Source organism: Mytilus galloprovincialis, chromosome 2 (assembly GCF_965363235.1).
Source record: "Mytilus galloprovincialis chromosome 2, xbMytGall1.hap1.1, whole genome shotgun sequence".
NCBI lineage: Eukaryota > Metazoa > Mollusca > Bivalvia > Mytilida > Mytilidae > Mytilus > Mytilus galloprovincialis.
In genome coordinates, this window is record NC_134839.1 from 54,957,714 (window position 1) to 54,983,081 (window position 25,368).

General features: G+C 32.2%; 1 protein-coding gene across 2 annotated transcripts in view; it reads right to left on the reverse strand.

Moving 5' to 3' along the window:
* Window positions 1-4,932: 4,932 nt before the first annotated feature.
* Window positions 4,933-25,368, reverse strand: part of LOC143063873 (serine/threonine-protein kinase TNNI3K-like) — a 28,017-nt gene continuing 7,581 nt past the window's right edge. For both annotated transcript variants that reach the window (XM_076236297.1, XM_076236298.1), the window contains exons 8-22: window positions 23,724-23,868; window positions 23,000-23,138; window positions 22,018-22,217; window positions 20,472-20,627; window positions 19,005-19,148; window positions 17,927-18,077; window positions 17,358-17,484; window positions 16,115-16,182; window positions 15,544-15,701; window positions 14,708-14,757; window positions 12,656-12,788; window positions 12,058-12,167; window positions 9,932-10,164; window positions 7,138-7,196; window positions 4,933-6,610 (exon numbers count right to left, since the gene is read on the reverse strand). In XM_076236297.1, the coding sequence (XP_076092412.1) occupies window positions 6,504-6,610; window positions 7,138-7,196; window positions 9,932-10,164; window positions 12,058-12,167; window positions 12,656-12,788; window positions 14,708-14,757; window positions 15,544-15,701; window positions 16,115-16,182; window positions 17,358-17,484; window positions 17,927-18,077; window positions 19,005-19,148; window positions 20,472-20,627; window positions 22,018-22,217; window positions 23,000-23,138; window positions 23,724-23,868 (1,980 nt within the window). In that variant the 3' untranslated portion in view covers window positions 4,933-6,503. The remainder of the gene's footprint in view (window positions 6,611-7,137; window positions 7,197-9,931; window positions 10,165-12,057; window positions 12,168-12,655; window positions 12,789-14,707; window positions 14,758-15,543; window positions 15,702-16,114; window positions 16,183-17,357; window positions 17,485-17,926; window positions 18,078-19,004; window positions 19,149-20,471; window positions 20,628-22,017; window positions 22,218-22,999; window positions 23,139-23,723; window positions 23,869-25,368) is intronic.

Consider the following 25,368-nt stretch of genomic DNA (forward strand, 5'->3'; position numbering starts at 1 on the left):
GCATGTCTTGGATTCAGCTCCGCGGGTCCTAGTGAAGATATTGTAAATTGAATTTCATTTGCATATTCATCACATCTTTTGATCTATGAAGAACTGATAGTTTCAACCTAGTTGACGAAATCATAGTTGATTTTGCCACTGTTTTCGTCTTCGTATTTTGACTTCTTTTCTACATATCTTCTTCAACAAATAAACACCGAAAGGAGTAGGTCCGGTAAGAGCCGATTTTGGCTTCAAATTTCAGGTTCATCTGACTAAAGATTTTGGACACATTTAAAACACTTAAGTGTCTATTTTAGTTGATTCAATTAGTTTAATTGAAAGATTTTAACTGATTTAGTCATTAAAAATGCTCCGATTCAGGCTATAATATGAAAAATCTATCAAATATGCCAAAAAATGTCACTTTTCAGATGGTTTTTGTCAAAAATGAAAGTGGCCGCATCTGTGTTCATCCTCAACCGTCGTATATGTTATGTATTATCAACAAATACAACTTACATTTCATGTTAAGAATGAACACAAATGCGGCCACTTTCATTTAAGACGGAAACAATCGAAAATTTAACTAAAATACTTTAATTGTGAAGATTTCAGTAAATTAGCATGACTTAATGATGCTAATTCCCGATATATGTGCATTGTATTGTAAAAAAACAGCCCATATTTATGTAGGAGATACATTCTATTTTCCAATAAATAACTAAAAGTTTACATTTTAACAATTTTGTAAAACTGCTATATTTTGGGGCCAAAAAGGAGTCTTACTGAACCTACTCCTTTATTGTTTTGGTCAATGTTTGTGAGAAATTACCGAGCCGGGTTAATGCCAAGTAACAAATATGAGATAATAAATGATGAGGGCAACTATTCAGGAAATTCCTCCTTTTGTTAATTAACTGGAATCTTGAAAAGAATAAATTGAACATGCATTTTTTATACTTTCAATTTTCGACAGTTGCTGTTTGATTCTAATTACTAAACGGAGAAAGTTTTAAAATTTCTTTGAATGTGTGTATACGTATTTTTCAAAGGTTTATTTTCACCAGACTTCTTCTTATATGAGAGGTTTTTGACTTTTGGCAGATTTTCAGTTTCTTTTGACAAAATTTGGTTCCGCTCTATAGATGATGTCCTCTTACAAAATAAGTCTAAGTTTGCTGACTATGTTGCATTTATCCCATACAACTTGCAATACATGATGCACATATACATTTAGGTCTACCTCATATTTTGACCTTCCTTTTCAATTTAGTGTATATCTCCGTGTTGACACGATATTCCAAAGTTGGTATTTCCTATAATGATTTCCCTGATACAGAGATGCTCTATACAAGAACGCTTTTAAACCAAGAGTTAAATGTGGGTAAGTCGAATTAGTTAACAGACTCCATTATGAGTTGGTTGATCGTATTGAAATATCTCTTTCAGATGAGGACGGACATGCTTCAATCCCGTCCCTTGAATATGACCTAGATTTATAAGACAATCACCGGGTTTGTACTTTCATGTGTAGCACAAAGGGTGCCTTCTTTAGAGCAGAATCTGTTTCCCTTCTGAACACCAGAGATCTCCCAGATTTATGGTGAGGTTCTTGGTGCATAGTTTTGCATGTTGTGTTTTGTATAATGTTCTTTGTTTTTTGGTCGAATTTCATTTTTACAGTGGCATTGTCAGCTTGTATAATTTTGGAATTATGGGTTTGTTTATCCCTTTTGGTAATCTTTCAAAAATAATCATAAATGGATATAGTAAAGCTGATCCATTTTGCTGGTTGAAGTACACCAACCCCTCTCAAAAATAATACCACAGCATGTCATATCAATGGCATATGTCTAGTTATGGAACTAGAAAGAAAATCCTCATGTTTAATGAAGATGTCACTCATTTAGATTGACTCAATATCCCTTTTTTTCTCAATTTAAATACCTTCTACTTCTAACAACAATACATGTCTCGCCCATCCAAGCCATACTGTTATCTCAAGTGGATGTAAAATTGCATTGTCTCATGGGCACTCATAACACATCTTCTCATTTCTATGACTATACACACAACAAGAAAAGACAATTCTATTGCATAAATAAGCTTTATTCTTTCCATATTTTTTTCTTCTTATGATTTTAAAAAATAACTTGGCACTTTGTAAATTGCTAACACTACTATAATGCTGATGATAACTTTTAAAGATATAGTATGAATTTGATTATTTAATAATAAACTACAATATTTGTAAGATTTGATAATGAAAAGTAACACTAATAATATCATTCATAAGTATGAAAAGTAACAATTATAATATCATTCATAGGTAAAAGTACCATCATTCCCCCCCCCCCAAAAAAAAAATAAATTTCTACTAGTTATTGGGGAGGCACTTGGACAACTGTTTAATGTTTTTGTTACATAATTAATCTAAATAAGGCAGAAATAATTCATTGTAGTTATAAAGTAACAAATTATATTCACTCAAAAGGAAGAGTTTGCTATTGCCATAGTTTGATGGAAAAAAAAATACTAACATGTGATTTTAGTATGCAAATAAATTATTTAGGTATGTAGGAGGTTAAAGTTTTAGGTCTTTAAAACAAAAGTTTAAGGCTAAAAGATCAAAAGATCAAAAGACGTCAAATTTTAACTTTTCTTCTCCCAAAACTAGAGGCTCTAAAGAGCCTGTGTCGCTCACCTTGGTCTATGTGAATATTAAAGGAAGCAGATGGATTCATGACAAAATTGTGTTTTGGTGATGGTGATGTGTTTGTACATCTTACTTTACTGAACATTCTTGCTGCTTAAAATTATCTTTATCTATAATGAACTTGGCCCATTAGTTTCAGTGGAAAATGTTAGTAAAAATTTACAAATTTTATGAAAATTGTTAAAAATTGACTATAAAGAACAATAACTCCTAAGGGGGTCAATTGACCATTTCGGTCATGTTGACTTATTTGTAAATCTTACTTTGCTGAACATTATTGTTGTTTACAGTTTATCTCTATCAATAATAATATTCAAGATAATGACCAAAAACAGCAAAATTTCTTTAAAACTAACAATTCAGGGTCAGCAACCCAACAACGGGTTGTCCGATTCATCTAAAAATTTCAGAGCAGATAAATGTTGACCTGATAAACAATTTTACCCCATGTCAGATTTGCTCTAAATGCTTTGGGTTTTGAGTTATAAGCCAAGAACTGCATTTTACCCCATGTTCTATTTTTAGCCATGGCAGCCATCTTGGTTGGATGGCCGGGTCACTGGACACATTTTTCAAACTACTAACCCAAAAGATGATTGTGGCCAAGTTTGGATTAATGTGGCCAAGTAGTTTCAGAGGAGAAGATTTTTGTAAAAGATTACTAAGATTTACGAAAAATGGTTAAAAATTGACTATATAGGGCAATAACTCCTAAAGGGGTCAACTGACCATTTCAGTCATGTTGACTTATTTGTAAATCTTACTTTGCTGAACATTATTGCTGTTTATAGTTTATCTCTATCTATAATAATATTCAAGATAATAACCAAAAACAGCAAAATTTCCTTAAAATTACTAATTCAGGGCCAGCAACCCAACAACGGGTTGTCCGATTCATCTGAAAATTTCAGGGCAGATAGATCTTGAACTGATAAACAATTTTACCCCATGTCAGATTTGCTCTAAATGCTTTGGGTTTTGAGTTATAAGCCAAGAACTGCATTTTACCCCATGTTCTATTTTTAGCCATGGCGGCCATCTTGGTTTGATGGCCGGGTCACCGGACACATTTTTCAAACTACTAACCCAAAAGATGATTGTGGCCAAGTTTGGATTAATTTGGCCCAGTAGTTTCAGAGGAGAAGATTTTTGTAAAATATTACTAAGATTTACGAAAAATGGTTAAAAATTGACTATAAAGGGCAATAACTCCTAAAGGGGTCAACTGACCATTTCAGTCATGTTGACTTATTTGTAAATCTTACTTTGCTGAACATTATTGCTGTTTATTGTTTATCTCTATCTATAATAATATTCAAGATAATAACCAAAAACAGCAAAATTTCCATAAAATTACTAATTCAGGGCAGCAACCCAATAACGGGTTATCCGATTCATCTGAAAATTTCAGGGCAGATAGATCTTCACCTGTTTAACAATTCTACCCCCATGTCAGATTTGCTCTAAATGCTTTGGTTTTTGAGTTATAAGCCAAAAACTGCATTTTACCCCTATGTTCTATTTTTAGCCATGGTGGCCATCTTGGATGGTTGGCTGGGTCACCGGACACATTTTTTAAACTAGATACCCCAATGATGATTGTGGCCAAGTTTGGTTTAATTTGGCACAGTAGTTTCAGAGGAGAAGATTTTTGTAAAAGTTAACGACAACGACGGACGACGACGGACGCCGACGGACGCCAAGTGATGAGAAAAGCTCACTTGGCCTTTTAGGCCAGGTGAGCTAAAAAGGAAAAACATTAGAAGCATAGTTTTGACATATGTTTGTGATTGAAAAATTGAAAAATATCAAGTTTATATGAACCATGTAAATATGTTTATGAGATGTATTGTTAGTATAGAAAAGCATTACAGTAAATCAATGAGCAACTTCTACCATGCATGTTCCAAAATTCTTAAAAGATGTATGAATGCAGCACTTGGATTTATCATGGAGTCATAAATCATAACCTACTTGTTTTAGATATGTAGAACTCAACAGAAAAGTTAACATAAATGGCAATCTTTAACCTTAGATCATGAACTTCTTTTCTGCAAAAATTAGACATAATAATGACCTTATCACATTGTCTTTTGGCATGTATTCTATTGCACTTTTTTACTCAATAATAAGTATCTCCCTTGTTTTATAAAATGTAAGTTTGTTGCCACTGTTTTGCATTTTAAAATGTTATCCCAGTATTCTGACAGTGAGGATGACTAAATGATCTCCCAGTTGGAAATGTTTGTCAGTTTTAGGACTGAATGTTTTTTTTTTTTTATGCATGTTGTCTATGAGTGTTTATTTGAATATTTTGGTAACACATTCAAAAAATGCATCTGATAATACCTATTTAAAATGAAACTTGAAAACTTGACATTTAAAAAAGTAATAAATACATCTATATACATAATTCTGTTGGTAAAGATTGTGTCGAGGACATTTACAGATTCTGACACTGTTATGTAAACATATTAACTTTGTTTCACATTCAACTATTTTCATAAAACAAATATACATATATGACAAATTAAAGGTAGGTAATGCAGAAACACATGATTAATAGCACCTGGTAATGATTCAAAGCCAAACTAGTTTGGGCTCTTATCTATATTACATAAACAATGTTTATCAAATTGTCTGAAAATAAATTAACAAATCTGGATGGGTATACAGAAGTGACCTCAATAAAATTATTTAAAAAATATGTAAAATCTTAATAAGAAATTAATGTACCGGTATTTTGCATGTACTTATGACTAAACACAATACTATTAAATATATCTAATAATGCCCGTACACAATTCTAACGTGGAATTTCTTATATGACAAAAAAAGATTTTATCAACCTGAGGTATAATTTGAATAGTCTGATAATGCCCATACAATAATTTCACTGGAGATTCAATCAATACTTATAGACTAACTAATTGAAGAATTCAAATAGAGAAAAATATTCAATGAGTGACCAAACAACACATTAATTCACGAATGTTCGTAGTGCACGAGTTAATTATCAGTGTTGTTCGGTCACGAGTTGAATATTTTTCGATATTTGAATTTTTTAATTAGTTATTCTTTTTATTACATTGGCAAATGGCTTTTTTTAAAGAAATTAATGTAAAACATGTAAGTAACTATATCTTTTTTCTACGCATTCACAATTTGTTTTGATCGGCCATTATCGAAGTCTTGCCAACGCCTATTGTTGTATGACGTCAGAGAGTGAAATAACCAAGTTTATTTCACATGTGAAATTATCGGTTTTTATTTAACTGGGAAATCAATGTAATTCATTGCAACCAATGTAATAAACTAATATAACATACTTTAGCCAAAAAAATATATCGCTGAAAAGTAGGATCAATACACAACATGCAACAACCATTACAGCAGATTCCATTGAGTGTGTAGCCAAAGTAATATCTTTGGTTAGCTTGCTTGTTAGCTGAACCATGAAGTCATTGTTAGGTAAGATAAACTACCCTACTTTAAGAATACACTAGTCCGACAGAAAACCAATCGATCTGTTTGTTGGACTATGCTACTCCAAATGGAGGGTAGTATACCTGACCTAATAATGACTTCACGGTTCAGCTAACAAGTAAGCTAACCAAAGATTATACCTTTGGCTACACACTCAATGGAATCCGCTGTAAATAATCCTTGTAAAGAACGTTGATGAATGATCTCTGAAGTCATTATTTCTGTAGAAAAGACTTCATGCTTGATATTTTGTACTGAATCTTATTAACTATATGTAATAATCAGGCTGTACTCCATTTCTTAAAGGCTTTGTGTGCTGTTATGTTATACTGGATGTAGTAGAGGCACTACTTATATCACTGCAAGAGTCTGACATTGGTAAAGTTACTGGTAGTCGAAGAGTACTTAGTGGATCTGAAACATAACCTGGAAGTACAAAAAAAAAAAGATTATACCTAATTTTAGTGTTTCAATTGCATTAATAAAAGCGATGAAGTTATAAAAAAAAGTAACTTAATCACTGTTAAGTATGCCAGTATTTAGAGTGTCCAAAAGTTGACTGAAGTTTTTTTAAAGCTGATTTTAACACTTAAAACATTACACTGAAATGTTAAATCATGTTTGTAGACTTTCTTAAAAAGGAATTTGAACAGATTCCCCTAGATGCATCCAAATTCTAAGTTGAACAATTCAAATTCAATTGGTGTCTGAGAATGAAACTGCATACAAAATATAAGATTAAACTAATGAAACAAGAAGGACTGTACGAACTTCTTTTGACTGATTTTATCTCACTCCTTTGAATTACTTAAAATGTAAAACTAAATATTTGGGTTTTTTTTGGTTTTTTTTTATTTGGGAAGGGGGAAGGTTAAGTCTTAAATACTTGAATTATGTTTCATAAATATTTGTTTAATCATACAAGTCACATAAGTAGTGATGCTGACTCTCACCATTTTTGTCAATCTGGGGAAACTGAAGCCTTCTTCTGATCTCTTCTAATGGTACAGTGCTACAAGTAAAGAGGTATATTATACTTGTTTAATTCCTTATAAACCAGATAAAGCATTTACATTTGAAGTGATTTGTCTAATACATGTACATGTTCATACTTTTAGTACCTTAACTAAGTCAATAGTGTTTTTAAACTTGTCAGCCAAATTAAAATATTATCAACAGTTATTGTTACAACAAATCCATCGTAATAATGAGGGGGAGGACAGGGGTAAGGGAGACAGGAAGTAGCAGAAAGGAGAAAGGGGGTAGGAGAAAGAAGAGGAAGGCTGGGAGAAAGGAGAAAAAGTTGGAGAAAGGAGAAATTTTTTTATTTTATCTCAAAAGGAGATGTTTTATTCTAATGGGAGAAAGGAGAATGGGGGTAGGAGAAAGGAGAAGAGGGTGGGAGAAGGGAGAAGGGTACCCCCCTGTCCTCCCCCTCAATAATCACTGCTAGAAAAGGCTGGAATACTGTGTGTCATTTGTTTTTAAGTTTACCATCACTACATATTCACAGTTTACTGTAATTTTGTGCCAACAAAATTCAGGGCATTAAAGATGCTTAAAATATACACTCTTTTGGTATACTGTAGATTCATTATTTTTTGTATGTTGCACCTTTTTGTGGATTTCATTGGTAAAGGTACAACCCAATCTTAAAATTCACTGATATGTCTATATTCTTGTAAAATCCAAACAAGAGTGCACACGCTGAAATGTCTCGCCTTCTTTTATAATCATTGATATTATGTTGATAGTCTTTTACAGTGACTTGACTGTTAGTGTTGCTATCCGACTATTGCAATTCATTCAAAAATTTGACCAAATTGCAATTTGTTTTATAAAACCAAACTGTTCAACTGGTCAGAAATTTGAACATACTGCTGTAAAAAATCACAGTCAAGTCCTGAAAGTGCAGTGCAAGGTAGTAAAATAAAAATATACTTACAACCCTATAAGACTTTAACTCCACATTAGTGTTGATGTGAACATTTAGACTATCAGTTTGTATAGATATTTTATAGTCATTTTCATTCTAAAGGTGAAATGTAATTTTGAATTGCTATAAAAATGTCCAAACTAAGCTTTCATATAGTTTTTCTTTCAAAATGTCTTTTATATTCACAAGAATTAGACATTATGTGAATTAAAACATTTCATATTCAGTAAAATATGTGTGAAATTACAATATATTTGTAGGAAGTTTCCATGGGGAGATAATCATTTTTTCTTTCAAAAAGTCTTTATTCAAAAGAATAATGTTTAAGGTTATCTCCCCATGGAAACTTATCAATAAAGTATTGTTATTTCACACATGTTTTACCGAATATATGATGTTTTAATTCAAATAATGTCTGATTCTTATGAATATAGAAGACTTTTCAAAAGAAAAATTATATGAAAGCTTAGTTTGGACATTTTTATAGCAATTCAAATTTACATTTCACCTCTTGCATGGTAATGACTATAATATATCTATACAAACTGTTAGAATGATTTTGTCAGATCAACATCAAAGTGGAGTTAAAGTCTTATAGGATTGTAAGTATATTTTATTTTATCACCTTGTACTTTCACAATTTGACTGAACAGTTTGTTCAAAATTCTGACCAGTTGAACAGTTTGATTTAAAAAAACAAATTGCAACTTGGTCAGAAGTTTGAATGAGTTGCAATAGTCAGATAGCAACACTAACAGTCAAGTCACTGTAATATAAAGTTTTATTACAACTGTCACATAAACTTAACATTAACCAAGAAAATTAAACATTGACCAATGAACCATGAAAATTGGGTCAAGGTCAGATGAACCATGCTAGGCAGACATGTACAGCTAACAATTCTTCCATACAACAAATATAGTTGACCTATTGCTTATAGTTTGAGAAAAAAGACCAAAAGACAAAAACTTAACACTGAGCAATGAACCGTGAAAATCAGGTCAAGGTCAAATAAAACCTGTGTGACTGACATGGATCATGACATATTTCCATACACCAAATATAGTTGACTTATTGCATATAGTATTTGAAAAAAAAGACAAAAACTCAAAAACTTAACTTTGACCACTGAACCATGAAAATGAGGTCAAGGTCAGATGACACCTGCCAGCTAGACATGTACACCTTACAATCATTCCATACACCAAATATAGTAGACCTATTGCATATAATTCTGAGATATGGACTTGACCACCAAAACTTCACTTTGTTCACTTATCCATGAAATGAGGTCAATTTCCAGTGAAAACTGTCTGGTGGGCATGAGGACCTTGCAAGGTATGCACATACCAAATATAGTTATCATATTACTTACAATAAGAGAGAATTTAACACTATAAAAAAATCTTAACTTTTTTTTCAAGTAGTCACTGAACCATGAAAATGAGGTCAAGGACATTTGACATGTGACTGACGGAAACTTCATAACAAGAGGCATCTATATACAAAGTATGAAGCATCCAGGTCTTCCACCTTCTAAAATATAAAGCTTTTAAGAAGTTAGAAATTGCCGTCGCCGTAGTCCCTGCCGGATCACTATCCCTATGTTGAGCTTTCTGCAATAAAAGTCATAGGCTTGACAAAATTGAAATAAGGAACATACAATTTTTCCTCAATCCCTGAAAAAAAGGTACCAACAAAAACAATTAAGTCCCAGTATGTATTTTGCAATTTTCAACATGTAAGGGGATTTAATAATTCAGACAGTATTTCCTTCAATTCCAAACTGTCATTTGATTCACAGTAACTACCTGTTCCTATTAGCTTCCAGCTCCCATTTTGTTCTAAGTGCTGTCACTGTCCCAGAAGGAGGAGGTGTAGCTCGACCTTCCTCTTCAGAGTCGTCATCTTTAAGTTGAGGTAGTGCTGAAGTAAAATGTGCCACCAGACTGGCAGTAGAGGATGTATTATTGATAGTTCCAGCTGCTTGAGATTCTCGACATTCTTCAATAAATGGCAAAATTTCACGAAATTCTGGACGATCCTAAATAAAATTACAATTTTTTAATTCAAATCTATAAAACATAAAAGTATAAATAATGATAATCATCTTAGGCCGTGTTCACATTGACCTAGATTCGGTGTTGTGTTAGTGTAACTCACAGGTAAACTAAACACAATTGTGTTCCCATTGATAAAACTCAATGTTTACATGCAGTTTAAATCATGTTTTGTCTACACTCAGTCGATAGTCAATGTAGGCCTTGTGTAGGTTAAGTGTGCACAAAACTAGGCATTTAGGAAATTAGTTTTTTCCGTGAATATATTTAAGGAGGAAACTATTTTTGAATAAAATTGATATTTTTAACAATTATAAATAAAGTTCTTTACAGAAATTGTTGTCTAAAATTTATATGTTTATTTGTTTAATTTTTTTTTAACGTACTTTATTAACCCCTGATCAAGACTCAAAGCAGCATCATTGCCGAACCCATAAGGCAACAATCATTTGATTTTCAGGGGGGGGGGTTTATGGATAAAAATGTTTTTGACCCTTAAAAAAATATTTTTGTTTTACCCCCAGCTGCCACTGTATGTACTCCTTAAATTGAAAGAAAAAAATTGTTTTCGACTTATCACCAAAATTTGTCCTGAAAAAATCCATAGCCCCCCCAAAATAGTTGCTGCCTTATTCATTTGAAAAGGTCTTCCCAAATTGACTTGACATACATAGAAATATTCCCCACTGGTCTTTACGTGTGCGGTAAATGATATGTTTGTCTAGTATCTCAAATCTGTTAAACTACACTTAAAATCGAAAAAAACATTACCCTCTCCCTTTGCCAAATACTCCTTGGAGAAGAAATACTATTTGAAACAAACAGAAAAGATAAAAAATGTAGTGATTCCTAATATCTCAATCCTTTTTTTTTTTCGTCTGTAAGCACACTGCTGCAGCCTACGTTTTCTAATGCGTAATCGAGACATCTTTAGTATATTTAAACTACTGCAAATCTTCAAAATGGCTTTCATGAAGGAGCAACTACTTAACTTCAAAAAGGGGGGGAGAGTATTTTTTTTTATCTGAGTCAGATTTTTTTTCACGCAAACGTAATCCGTTTTGTTTTCGATGCTGGTGATCAAATTTTTTTTTTCAATATTTAACACTATAATGTATGGGGCAACTCTTGATTCGGAATATTTTTTTATCATCTGTATGACCATTTTTTTTTATCCAATTGGGGATCGGAATATTTCCATCCCCTCTTTTTGAAGTCAAATGGTCGTTCCCTTACTGCTAGAAAAATTGTACCAAAACTTTGCATTCGGTTCTATGTAATGAACATTTAAATGACATATAGTTTACAAGTGTGAACAAATCTTATGCACAGGTAATTAAACAAGGTGTATAGATGTGAACAAATTTAATGTGAAACCAGTGTCCATTACATTAAACTAATTGAAAACATGTTAACTGTACACGGCGTTTGGTGTGAACACGGCCTTACACAATGAGATCAAATTATGAGAAAATATCAAATTAGAGACAAATATATCTGTTTCATAGAGCAAATTATGAGAAATAATAATTAGTTATAAGGAAATATATCTGCTTTTCAGAGTAATTGTTACAAAAATATTTATTGAAGTTTGTATTTGGTAGTAAATGATTATCATTTCTAGTGTATTCTGTAGTTTAGAAATTATTACAACTTTATTTATTATTGCAAAAAAATGTTACACTGTTATAATCACAATAATTTAAACTTGCATTTTGAAATTTTGTACATGTATATGTTTAAACAAGAATTTTCTCAATATCTCAAAACTTTAAATAGAATCACAATAATAAATGCATGTAATAATTTCTGAATTAACAGTAAATAAAATACTTCATGACATTTTTTCCATATTTTCCTTTTTTAAAAGTTTTTACCTCTGGATTTGCATGCCATCCTCTTTGTAGAAAAGCTACAATAGGTTTAGGAAATGTAACTGCTATCGGTGGTCGAGTATTGTGGTATGCCATTTCTGCAGCTGCTGCAGCTGAAACAAAAACAGAATTCACAGTAAGACAATAAGTTTTAAGGCATTTTAATGAGGTAAAGAAGAACATTTTGTTTTATGAAAAGATCTCAATAACTGGAAGTACAATATTTTCCATGAAACACCTATGTATTGATCAAGTCAATTTTGGTTAAAACTGATAAAAATGAGATTTACAGTGGTTTTTCATGAGAATCTATTAATTTTCAATCAATAAATCTTCTGAAAATCAAACTTAAATAAAACAATTTGTTAAATGCAAACATTAAGATCAAAAGTATACACATAATCCAAGTTAATCACTAATATGACTTTGTGTGTGAAATCCCAACATCCCAACCTCTTTCAGTGATAATGATTATAATGATAATTCTTTATTTAAAGAGTGTTACACAGTAAATGTCATAGGTCACTTCTTACTTAAACATTTTTCTGTTCATTTTACTCACAAGTGCTTATTTTGTTTATATCAGTTTTGCAATACTTACCTGGCTTGAGATGAGAAAAAGGGAGTTCTCCAGATAGAAGTTCCCAAAGACATAGTGAGTAACTGAATATATCAGCTTTAATACTGTATTTATTGCACTGAGTAAAGATTTCCGGAGCCATCCATCTTAAATTCTGGAAAAAATAATAAAAATTTTTAATTTTAGATTTGGTTAGAACAATAAGGGACACATGATTTTTGGCCAATCAAAGTGTATATTCATAATTTTTGAGACATATTCTCCACATCTGGTAGAAAGCAAACAACAAAAATAAAATCAACCAGGTGCTCTGCAGGGCACAGCTTTATACGACCACAGAAGTCGAACCCTGAATATGGACACAACATTCAAGCTTGATACAGCTCTGAATTTGGATTGCGATAAAATATTTGACATAATATGAGTTTCTGACACAAAACAAATGTCAAGATCTTACAAATCTATAGCGCAATATTATGCAATAAATGATTTCTTCTATTAACTTTTCAAAAATTTGGAATTTGAAACAACTACTCCCCCCTTTTTTTTGCAATATGTCCAAAACCTGACATTTCTTTATTCATAATATACAAGTAGTGTAAGGGAGGTAAATCTGAACATACCCAACATTGAATGTTAAATTTTTAGAATTACCTCCCTTACACTGCTTTTAAATTGTCTTAATTGTCCAATCACCAGAAATACCTAGTTTTTCCTCTTTTTTGACCATAATTCCGAAACATTTTGAGTCATAACCCCCCAAAGTCAATACTAACCATCCCTTCATGGCATGAAAACTTGTGGTTTATTTTCAGAGAGATTCATACACTTAAACATAACTTATTGTATGAAAAATACAAAAATGATTATTTTGGGCCCCCTTTTGGCCCCTAATTCCTAAACTATTGGGACCATAACCCCAAAAATCAACACAACCTTCCTTTAGTGGTATTGAACCTTCTTGTAAAAATTTATAAAGATCCATACATTTAAACACAAGTTATTGTCGGTAAACTAGAAAAATGCTTCTTTTCAGCCCTTTTTTGGCCCCTTATTCCTACATATTTGGGAAAATTAACCCCAAATGGAATCCCAGCCTTCCCTGTGTTATATGGAAATTTGTGGTACAATGTCAGAGAGATCCATACAGTTACACACAAGTCATTGTCTTAAAACTAGAAAAATGCTTGTTTTTTGCCCCTTTTTGGCCCTTAATTCCTAGACTGTTTTCCCGATAACCCCTTAAAATAAATCCCAACCTTCTACTTATGGTATAAAACATTGTGGTACAATTTCAGAACAATTGAAATACTAATACACAACTTTTTGTCCTGAAACTAGATAAATGCTGTTTTTGGCCCCTTTGGGCTCCTCATTCCTAAACCTTTGGGAACATAACCCCCAAAATCAATCCCAAGTTCCTTTTGTGGTTATCTGGAAACAAACCGTCTTCGGACGACGCTGACGACGACGCAGACAACGACATGATACCAATATATGACAAAAAAAATTTTTATTTTTTGCAATCGTATTAAAACTGACCTTCAACCATCTATATGAATGCTAGATGTATCACTTTGTCACAACCAGCAACACATCATAAAAACATAACATTCATCAAAATTGGTTCAAGTAAATAGGTATTCAATATTTAGATGAAGTTAAAGGAGTTTTAAATGCATACAAAATTTAAATCAAGTCTGAAATACCAATTCATTATATATAAATCATCTAAACGTATCTCTTTAATCAGATATTTATATGACCTTTGATAACTGAAAACAAGACAAAATATTACTACTGTTATTTAAAAACAGAAAGAGTATTTAAGAAATAATTGATGCAAGCGAAAGAAGCACGTCATATTAGAATAATTAGTAATCTGTTCTAATACTCCATTTAGGAATTCATTTGTGTATTCTAATCATTGCTCATTTTCATTTTAGCATCAAAGTCCATTTTTTGATAAAAAAAAATCATAACTAAAAAAAAAGGCAGTCATATGCAAATATTTTATATAATAATTCCAGTTAAGCAGTTTAAAATAAATGTATAAGATGATCCATCTCTTACCCCTGGCTGTTTTGTCATATTATCTTCAGTTGACCGTAGAAATCTGGATTCTGAAAAAACATAACACCAAAAAACAAGTCATTTAATACATGTATAAGATATTACAATCTATGTCATTATACAACATGTGAACAGATGGAATATTTGATAAGCAATGACAATAATTGAAATATCTATCACTAATAGGCATATACATAACAATTATTAAGAACAATGGTGAATCAAATTTTTTCTAAAAACAAAGAATTCAAATCAAATTACAAAATGGTAAAGGCAGTACATTCTTTTTTCCACATTCTGTTATTTGACTGATAAAGATAACTAGAGGCTCTTTGATGACTGAAACAATTATCAAGAAATGTTACCCCCTGCTAAACTGCTAAAGACAAGATAACTTCAGACAAATTAAGTTTTCGATGAAGTTGTTTCCATCCATCCCCTAAAGTACCAGTCTTAAGACTAAAACCTTTTTTCTATATTTAGAATATTGAATGTTTGCAGATGACAGATCTCAAAGTCAGACTTTCTTTTAGTATTTAGTTGCCATCTACTTTTGACATACTGTGGATTCACTATTATTCGTTGGATACCAATTTTCATGAATTTCTTGGGTACAGGTAAATTACGAAATTAAAAGTTCACTTCAGGACAAATTTTCTATTGGCTGGTATGCAGACCTCAGCATGACCACAAATCAAATATCCTTGAACATGCAAGTTTTCCTTTATCCACGAAAAAATTGGTACCTACAAAATTAGATGAATTCACGGTATATCCGTAATCCTCTTCTTTTATTCATTGAAACAGATTGTCATCTTGATGTTAAAAATACTAACCTCCAAAATCAGCCACCAAGGCATGACCATCCTCGTCCAGTAGTATATTATGACTGTTGAGATCGCGGTGGATAATTGGTTGTGGTAGATTATGTAAGTACATCATACCCTTGGCAACATCACTTGCAATCGTCAATTTGGACTGTACATCAATCAACCTGGAATGTGAAAATATTTGCTGCAAAGTTATGGAAAATATCCTGGATACAAAAATAGTGTGTCATTATAAATGCTGAATTGAGTATTAAATATACATTGAATTTACTATCACTGAAACCTACAGAAAGCAGGTTATAAAAGTATATTTTCCTAAATATTTAAAAAAAAAAAATCAGTTCTGTAAAAAAAAAAAATGTTTTATAAAGGCTGATCAGAATCACTAGTTAAACTTTTGCAACCGTCAAAATCCCAAATGACAGTGCCAACTCATTAAATACAGTATATTTACTGTCATTCCTTAATTTGACTGTAAACAAATAACAGTAAATTAATCTGGATGGTATTGGCATCACTTGTTGCAAACATTTTTTAATCAGATGTATTAGAATTTGTCTAATACTGTTATACTTACCTTTTATGTTCATGAATAATACTAAATATTGATCCACCACTGACATACTGGGTGACAATGGCAAATTGCTGAAAACATAAACATGCATTCAATTAATATGTTATATTGCTATAAATCAGATTTTGGGGAACAATTCTCATAGGGCCAAATAAAAATATTTGTGTGGTTCCAGTAACCCTACCGTCCCTACTTTTTCTGCTTAAAAATAGCCTACCCTAAAGATTTTATTGTCATTTTTCATTAAGCACTGTTAAAGTCAGAATGTTGCTCCCATAGACTCAATGTAAAAAAAAATCCCTACCTACCTACACTAACTTTTTTCCAGATGTAACTGGAACCACACATACTTTTTATTTGGCCTAGGTTAAATCATAGAAAACAGTACAAAAGCCATTCTATACTAGAAATGTTTTTGAACAATGTATCTTAAAATTATTCTATTCTTTTCTAAATGAAAACAGGTGTTTTTGCAAAATGATATCCAATATATCATCTGACATGACAAAACCATATATCAGGAAATTTCTTGGTCTTGGCTAATGATTTATTCATGAAAGCATAAAATTTACTCGTAGTGAACTTTTTCTATAAATGCTGTGCACAAAGCCATTAAGTATGAAAAATGAGCATAGTGATTACACTGTCTAATTCAAAGTCCAAACTGTGATGATCGAACTAAAAAATAACCCTATAATTGTTAAATAATGCCAGCGTTTCCGCTGGCAGTCAGCATTTATCACTTTTTTGTGGTAATAAACATTCTGGATAAGCTTCATATGATTTGGTTGATGCTAACTAAAGTAAGAGAATGAAAACAAATAATTCAGCATTTTTTTTAATTTGTAAAGGGGCATAACTCTAGAACTGTAACAGTGACGCCACCAAAATTCAACCTTCATCAGTGTTTCTTGGTAATTAACATTCTGGATAAGTTTCATACCATTTGGCTGAGGCAAAGTAAAGTTAGAGAATGAAAATGAATAATTCAGCAATTTTTCCATTTGTAAAGGGGCATAACTCTAGAACGGTAAAAGTGATGCCACAAAAATTCAAAAGTTGATCTGTGTTTTGGGGAATAAATATTATGGACAAGTTTCTTACTATTTGGTTGAGGCAAAATAAATTTAGAGAACGGATACAAATTTTAGGGAGGATGTATGGACATACCTACAAACAGACAAGGGTAAAACTTAAAAAAAATGTAATTTGATTTTTAAAATGGATGTTTTTATTGTCTACTTACACTTGGGTCATCTAAGGTAGCACCAACAAAATTAATAACATAAGGACTATTGAGCTTGGACAGAATGGCTACTTCTCTACAAAACATATCTACATCAGATTTGGCACCAAAGGAATTACCCCTGTATCTGAAAATAGATAACAAACACAATGATCCTAACTGCTTGAATTGCATATATAAAACAAATTGCCAATCTATAAAATGGTTCTAGCCTAAGATTTGTTAGATTTCTAATATTTAGTGACACTTTTTTACAAGAATAGACTAATGTTTGAAATTTAAGAATGGCATTTAAATTTAAAAAATCTTTTCATAAGAACTTAAAACAGCCTACACAACTGTAAACAGAAGGATTGCTTTCAGTTGCATTTTGTACTTAAGGAATTGTATGTCAATATGGTTTTAATTTTTCTTTAACTGAACTTTTGTTGTATTAATTATAGAATCAGACAACTACCTCATTTAATGTAAGCATATATATACATCTTCTTGTTGTAAATGATTTTATGTATTTTAGAACCACACATCATTAATGGAACTTGACACTTTTACAAACTCATTAACAATACCTTTTAATTGCACAAATTTTTCCATCATAAAACCCTTTGTAAACTTTGCCAAATGACCCACTACCAATTGGTTCCTGAAAAGTCAGATCTGTCAACTGTAATTGGAAATGTCTTGGCAATTCTGCTCGTAACTGAAGTACATCAATTTTCTCTAAAACAAAAGAGAAGAACATTGTACATATAGAATATACAAAAATGACTTGTATTACATACAAAAAACAAGAATGTGTCCAAAGTACACGGATGCCCCACTCGCACTATCCTTTTCCATGTTCCATGGACCGTGAAATTGGGTAATTATCTAATTTGGCATTAAAATTAGAAGGATCATATCATAAGCAACAAGTGTACTAAGTTTCAAGTTGATTTGACTTCAGCTTCATCAAAAACTACCTTGACCAAAAACTTTAACCTGGACGGATGGACGGACGGACGAACGGAGCCACAGACCAGAAGACATAATGCCCCTCTACTATTGTAGGTGGGGCATAACAACTGTCTATAGCTAGTATTAGCTACCACAGGAGTTTTGGACTTTCAAACATTCTTGCATCAAGCATCACTAAAGAGACATTTGACCTTTTGTTCTCGAGTGTATTACCAGCCCAGTAGCCAGCACTTAACATGTTGACATTAATATCAATTAGATGGTCATTTTTTTTTAAATTTACTGTTTCCAAAAGTATGAATTATTCCAAATACTAAGAATTTTCTTATCCCAGGCATAGAAAACCTAAGCCGTATTTGGCACTAAATTTGGAATTTCGGGTCATCAATGCTCTTCAACTTTGTACTTGTTTTGGCTTTCTAACTATTTTGATCAGAGCTTCACTGATGAGTCTTATGTGGATGAAGCGCACATCTGGCGTATTGAATTCTAAAACTGGTACCTTTGATAACTATATATGATTCTCAAAATGGGCATCTGGTTCCAAAAAAAATCATGGTATTATTAATGTTACTCCAGATAAAATTCACAATGAAATGACAAATTGCAAGAAAACTGGTTAATTTCGCACATTCACTGTTTTGTGTGAGAGAAATATCTATCAAGTCTCACGAAATCAGCAGAACTTACCTCTGGTCATGCTCTTCAGTTTCCCTAGTGGTGATGGGACAGATACATATGACCCTTCGCCCCCAGGCTGTGAATAGTCTCCACATGCAGACTCTTCTTGTGGTAGTTTATGATGTTTAAGTAGTGTAACAATGGAATCATGACCTGAAATATTCAAAACAAATGAATCAAGTTATGTGCATATTTTTTTAAATATGTCTTTTAAAAAAGAAGCTTAAATATGTAATATGTCATAATTGAGTATCAGCAAGCCAGATTTGCCAGACTTGTCCTAAACTGAAAGGGTTTGTCCTAAACGAGTAATTGGGATTTATGACAAATTTTATTTTTGAACAGAAATAATTTCGGTCATTTCCTTGAGATCGAGTTTCTATGTCTCCATTTTGAACTTGTTTTTGTTTTGTTATCCCTTTCCTGTAATAAAACTGCCACTCCAGTACAGTGTTATAATTCTGAGGGCCTTCCTAAAAACTATATTAATGCCTCTGGGAAATATTGGCTAATGATCACGAATCTGTTTACCTGTGTTTTTAATTCACACCTGTCTGTTGCTCACAAGCTCAGAACTAATATTATAAAGAAATTAAAAGTCAGTAATAACTGTCTGCATTATTTTATTACTTTTCAGCTTAGACAATTGTCAATTCTATTTTAAAATTAAATTAAAATTTGATTAAATTTACGCAGAAAAAAAAATAATTTCACTACAAACACATGTGCTTTGTTTACTATGTAATACACATGCTTGAAATTCTCTTCCAAAGATTGGACACTAAAACGTAAATTCAAAATGATTTCATGCTAAATTAAACAAGTCCAACTATTATAATTAATATCCAAACACTATTAAAAGGAAAAAAAAATTAAAAGGCAGATGATTTCCTGTGAATTTGATAAACAAAACTAACCCGGAAATGTGTCCGGAATTGTTCGTTTCATATTGTCGCAAAACATCCGATTATAATTTTGTCTTCAAAATCGAAAGAAGCGTAAGCGAAGTTTGAGAAATTTATCATTCAGAATCATTAAAATCATTTCATTTTTAAACTGTTGCCTTCCCTTAATTGCTCAAGATCACTTTTTAGGAAAATGGTAGGGAAATTCATGAAATAAATGCGATGCAACAGTTAAACACGTTCGTTCATGCTACGAGCATGACTGTATGTCAGTATGAGCATACACAGTAATGTGATTTCGACAATCCTTGTTTGAAAGAGGGCACCCACTTTTAAGTTATCTCAAAATGACCGAAATTAGGTGAAAAAAATTCCAAATCCTTGAGTGTCAGACATGTTTTTGTAGGATCTAATGGTATAAATTAATACATCACATTCTTTCTTTTCCTGTTAAATGTACACATAATGATTTCTTTTATATATTTTAGAGTAATATCAAAAGCTTTTAAGTTGACAAAAGTTATGTTGTTAAAGTCTATATCTGTAGATCTTTACAAGTTAAAGTCCATACCTTGTTCGTACGCCCACATCAAAGCAGTTTGTTCTTCGATCTTTTCATTTCCATCTTTCTGGTCAACAATTTGAGCCACCAAGTTCATGTCTGCTCTCCATTCTAGTAAGAATTGTACTACTCTAATATGACCATGGTAGCATGCACTATGTAATGCTGGAAATAGAAAAAACAAGTGAAACTGCGAGCTACTGCTCACTGATGATACCCCCGCCGCAAGTGGATAATATTAATAGTGTAAAAATATGCACGTTTTCGGTAAACAGGAAGTTGTCGAGTGATGAATCTGAAAACGCATCACACGGTATAGCTGACTTATATTGACCCTTAAACCAAATTTCAGAAATCCTTGTATTGTAGTTCCTGAGAAAAATGTGACGAAAATTTTCAACTTGGCTATCATGTGTAAAATCATACAAGTGTTTGGTAAACAGGAAGTTGTTGAGTGATGAATCTGAAAACGCATCACACGGTATAGCTGACTTATATCAAGCCTGAAACCAAATTTCAGAAATCCTGGTAGTGTAGTTTCTGAGAAAAATGTGACGAAAAATTTTCAACTTGGCTATCAGGTGTAAAAATGATACAAGTGTTCGGTAAACAGGAAGTTGTCGAGTGATGAATCTGAAAACGCATCACACGGTATAGCTGACTTATATCAAGTCTGAAACCAAATATCAGAAATCCTGGTAGTGCAGTTCCTGAGAAAAATGTGACGAAAAATTTTCAACTTGGCTATCAGGTGTAAAAATGATACAACTGTTCGGTAAACAGGAAATTGTCGAGTGATGAATCTGAAAACGCATCACACAGTATAGCTGACTTATATCAAGCCTGAAACCAAATTTCAGAAATCCTGGTAGTGTAGTTCCTGAGAAAAATGTGATGAAAAATGTTCATGGGACGGACGGACTGACAGACTGACGGAGGGACAGACAGAGGTAAAACAGTATACCCCCTTTTTTTCAAAAGCGGGGGTATAATGATTTTCTTCAGTGATAGATGATGATGGCTGTGTAATGTCTAGTGTCAAATGAATATGCATATTCAGGATGAAAACATTCAAATGTAATATGAATATAAACCCTGCTCTGTACTAGACCAACAAGTCAAGTGCTAGTTTACAAGGTAACAGTCCTCATGAAGAAACCTTTCACTGACATATTATTCTGATTATGAGCCGACTAGTCTTTGCTCTAACTCCTTAATGTGTTTTTTTGTTTGACCAAGTGGGGTTGGAAACCACGACCTACCACACTTGAGGTGAATACGCTAATAAGAGACTTCTAAAAAGGTATTTCACTGATAGAAAAACTTTTCTTGTCTTTTAAAGTCGATAAAGGGAGAAACAAATCTAAAAAATTAAAAACGGTGCATAAAATTATAATAATTGTCAACTCGTTAGTTGACCTTCTACATTGCAGCAGTGCTTTTGTTCTTATCATATATACTTATTTACAACAATTACTGGTTTCTAATGTTATTATCTTGTTTAAAATTAGTAATAACTAAAACTTTTTATATAATTAGTGAAACAATGAGTTACCTGTGTGACCATCTTTACCCTGACAGTTTATATTGACCACTGGTTGTTCTAACAGGAATTTGATTAATTCCAGACTTCTGCCATTGGTACATGCACTATGCAGAGGTGTTTCACCAAACAAGTTCTCCTTTACCAGACTATCAGGACCAGTGAGAGATACAAGCTGTTTTACAACTTCTACTTTGGCATTGTAGCAGGCTCTGAAAAATACAATGCAGGAATAAGTGTGAAAATATTCAGAATATAGAACTATACTATATCATTAGTTATCTTTATTTACAGCCATCTGTACAAATATGAATTGAAAGAGATGTGGGTTATAAGTAATTGAGATTTGAGACAGTAACCTAACCACCCAAAAAACAAAAATGCATTAAGAGGTTTGCAAAAGCAATACCAAAAGTCAAGGTCCAAATCATTTTCATTGAACTAAAATTTAGAGTGAAAATGGGGAATATGTCAAAGAGACAACAACCTGACCAAAGAGCAGATAAAAGCCTAAAGCCAGCAATTGGTCTTCAACGCAGCAAGAAAATCCCATACACATTTTTGTTAAGGGGCCAGCTGAAGCAGCATCAGGTCAGGATTTTTTCGCTGTGTTGAAGATCCATTGTTAGCCTTTAACTGTTTGGTAAGGTTGCTGTCTCTTGACAAATTCCTCATTTGCATTCGAAATCTTCTAATCCAGAAAAGTGTGAATAAATTTAACAGAGACTTTCAATATATGACAGATTTTAAATACATGTTTCAACGTTGTTTTCAGTCAGTTTCATTAGAATGGAGATAACAATACTGTATTTCAAACTTTGACGGCATCAATTAGTGATTTTTTAATGGTTACAAATATATGTTTACTGGCTCTGCTAACGCGTTGCCAGTAAACTTAATTTGCTACCATTAAAACCCCAATTGACGCTGTTGGAGATTAAAATACAATACAGTTTTCTCATAAATAAAGCTGTGTATCAAATTTTAGACTTACAAATGAAGTGGAGTATCACCATAGATATTTTCACCATGTGCTTCAGCTTGGTGTTCTAGAAGATAATGAAGCACCATCAGATGTCCTGATTTACAACAGAAATGTATGGGTCTGTGCTCCTCATCATCTGTTACATTCACTAGAGAAAAAGTAAAGTGATAAGAATATCATATTTCATTTTATTTTAATCCATCATGTACAACAATTTGTTGGCGTTGGTTTTTTCAAATATCTAGTCTTTGATGATATAAAAATATCACAATAAGTTGTTTTCCATACAACCAAATCTTCAAATCTTATATATAGGAAGATGTGGTATGAAGTATGAAGGCCAAATGAGACAACTCTCCATCCAAGTCACAGTTCATTAAAGTAAACCATTATAGGTCAAGGTACGGTTTTCAACACGGAGCCTTGGCTCACACCAAACAGCAAGCTGTAAAGGAGGCCAAAAAATTACAAGTGTAAAACCATTCAAATGGGAAAACCAACAGTCTAATCTATATAATTTTTTTATTTTCAAAATTGGTTCTTTTTCTATTTTTTTTTATTGGTTAATCAACAAAGTAAGCTAATTATTTTTTGTACTTAAGAATATCACTGTCATTCATGACAATAATGTGCATCAAAATCAACTTACTGGATACAATTCATAATAAAAGTCTACCATCAAACTTTACATTCTAAGTACATAAAGTTTATATAACAAAATAAAATAACCTACCATCTGCTATTTGCTTAGAGGTACCATTGATTAACAGCTTGGTAATATTCAAATGCCCTTTGGAACATGCTAAATGTAGAGGTCTGTCCCCAACCCCACCAGATATGTTGATATCAGCACCACAAGAAATCAGGAGTTCTACAACCTTCAAAAGAAAATATATTTACATTAGTTATATTGGAAGATAAAAGATGATAATGATGAATTGGTGTTTTATATAAATACTACATGCAAATCAGGAAGAGAGTAAGTTTATGTGAATTGAATATTTTTTGTTATATCTACTTACTTGACTCTGTATTAATGTATGCCATCATACTTTGAACGACTAAATTATTTTATGTCTACCTGTGCGAATTTCAAACGCGCAATTTTACACCAATACTGAAAACCTTCCTTCCTTTAAGGGTGGACTTTACATAGATAAATAAAATCATATAATATAAGCAAAATGAGGATGTTAAATTTAATGTATGCCTTTTTGTGCTTCTTTGATACATTTGTTGTTTTTATAGTCATTAAGATGAAAACACAATGTTGACTGCTGTACCCCTATTTTTGACATTTTTACCTACTGTGTCTGTTTGTTTTGTTCACGCATCGTTGACTATGTAATGAAATTTGATGCGACTGTCATACAAGTGAGAGGTTTAGCTAGCTATAAAACCAGGTTCAATCCACCATTTTCTACATAAGAAAATGCCTGTACCAAGTCAGGAATATGACAGTTGTTATCCATTCGTTTGATATGTTTGAGCTTTTGATTTTGCCATTTGATTATGACTTATATCTAGAAATTGACTATGAGGGTCGGATGAAAACAAAACTTTACGACAAAAGAGATGATTTCAGCTTCCAAATTGAGTGAATTTTCATTTTTAAACCAAGAGTTCCAAATGGTGAAGTTGAAATCATCACTTTGTAAATTTTACGGACGCCATCATGAGTTGGTTGACCGTTATGGAATATCCGTTTCACGGATGATATCGGATATGTTCCTTATGTCGTAACTACAATCCCGTTCCCTTTTCACGAATGTGACCTACCGAATTAGACTATTTACCCCTATTTGTGACATTTTTACCTATTGTTTTTGTTGTTTTGTTTACACATTGTTGTCAATATAATGGAATTTGATGTGACTGTCATAGAAGTGAGAGGTTTAGTTAGCTTTAAAACCAGGTTCAATCCACCATTTTCTACATAAAAATGCCTGTACCAAGTCAGGAATATGACAGTTGTTATCCATTTGTTTGATGTGTTTGACCTTTTGAATTTGCCATTTGATTTGGGACTTTCCGTTTTGAATTTTCCTCGAAGTTCAGTATTTTTGTGTTTTTACTTTTTAAACCAGCTTTGTACCAGACTGATACTCTGTAATGGAAGCATAATATGTTACAGTCCATAGGAAGAAATGTTATTCATTCTACCAAACCTATTATTGTCTCTCCAAGCTGATTATCTTTTGCTTTTATTTTTAAATGCAGTATGCTTCAGGAAAAAGCAGCTAATAACAATTTTCTGATCTTTAGTTTGTCCTTGCTGAGAATCAAACCTATGATTTGAGATAAGAACTGCAAATGATATCTAAAATGGCTTCAGTGCAACCTGACACTATATAACTAATAAATATACCTAACAACAA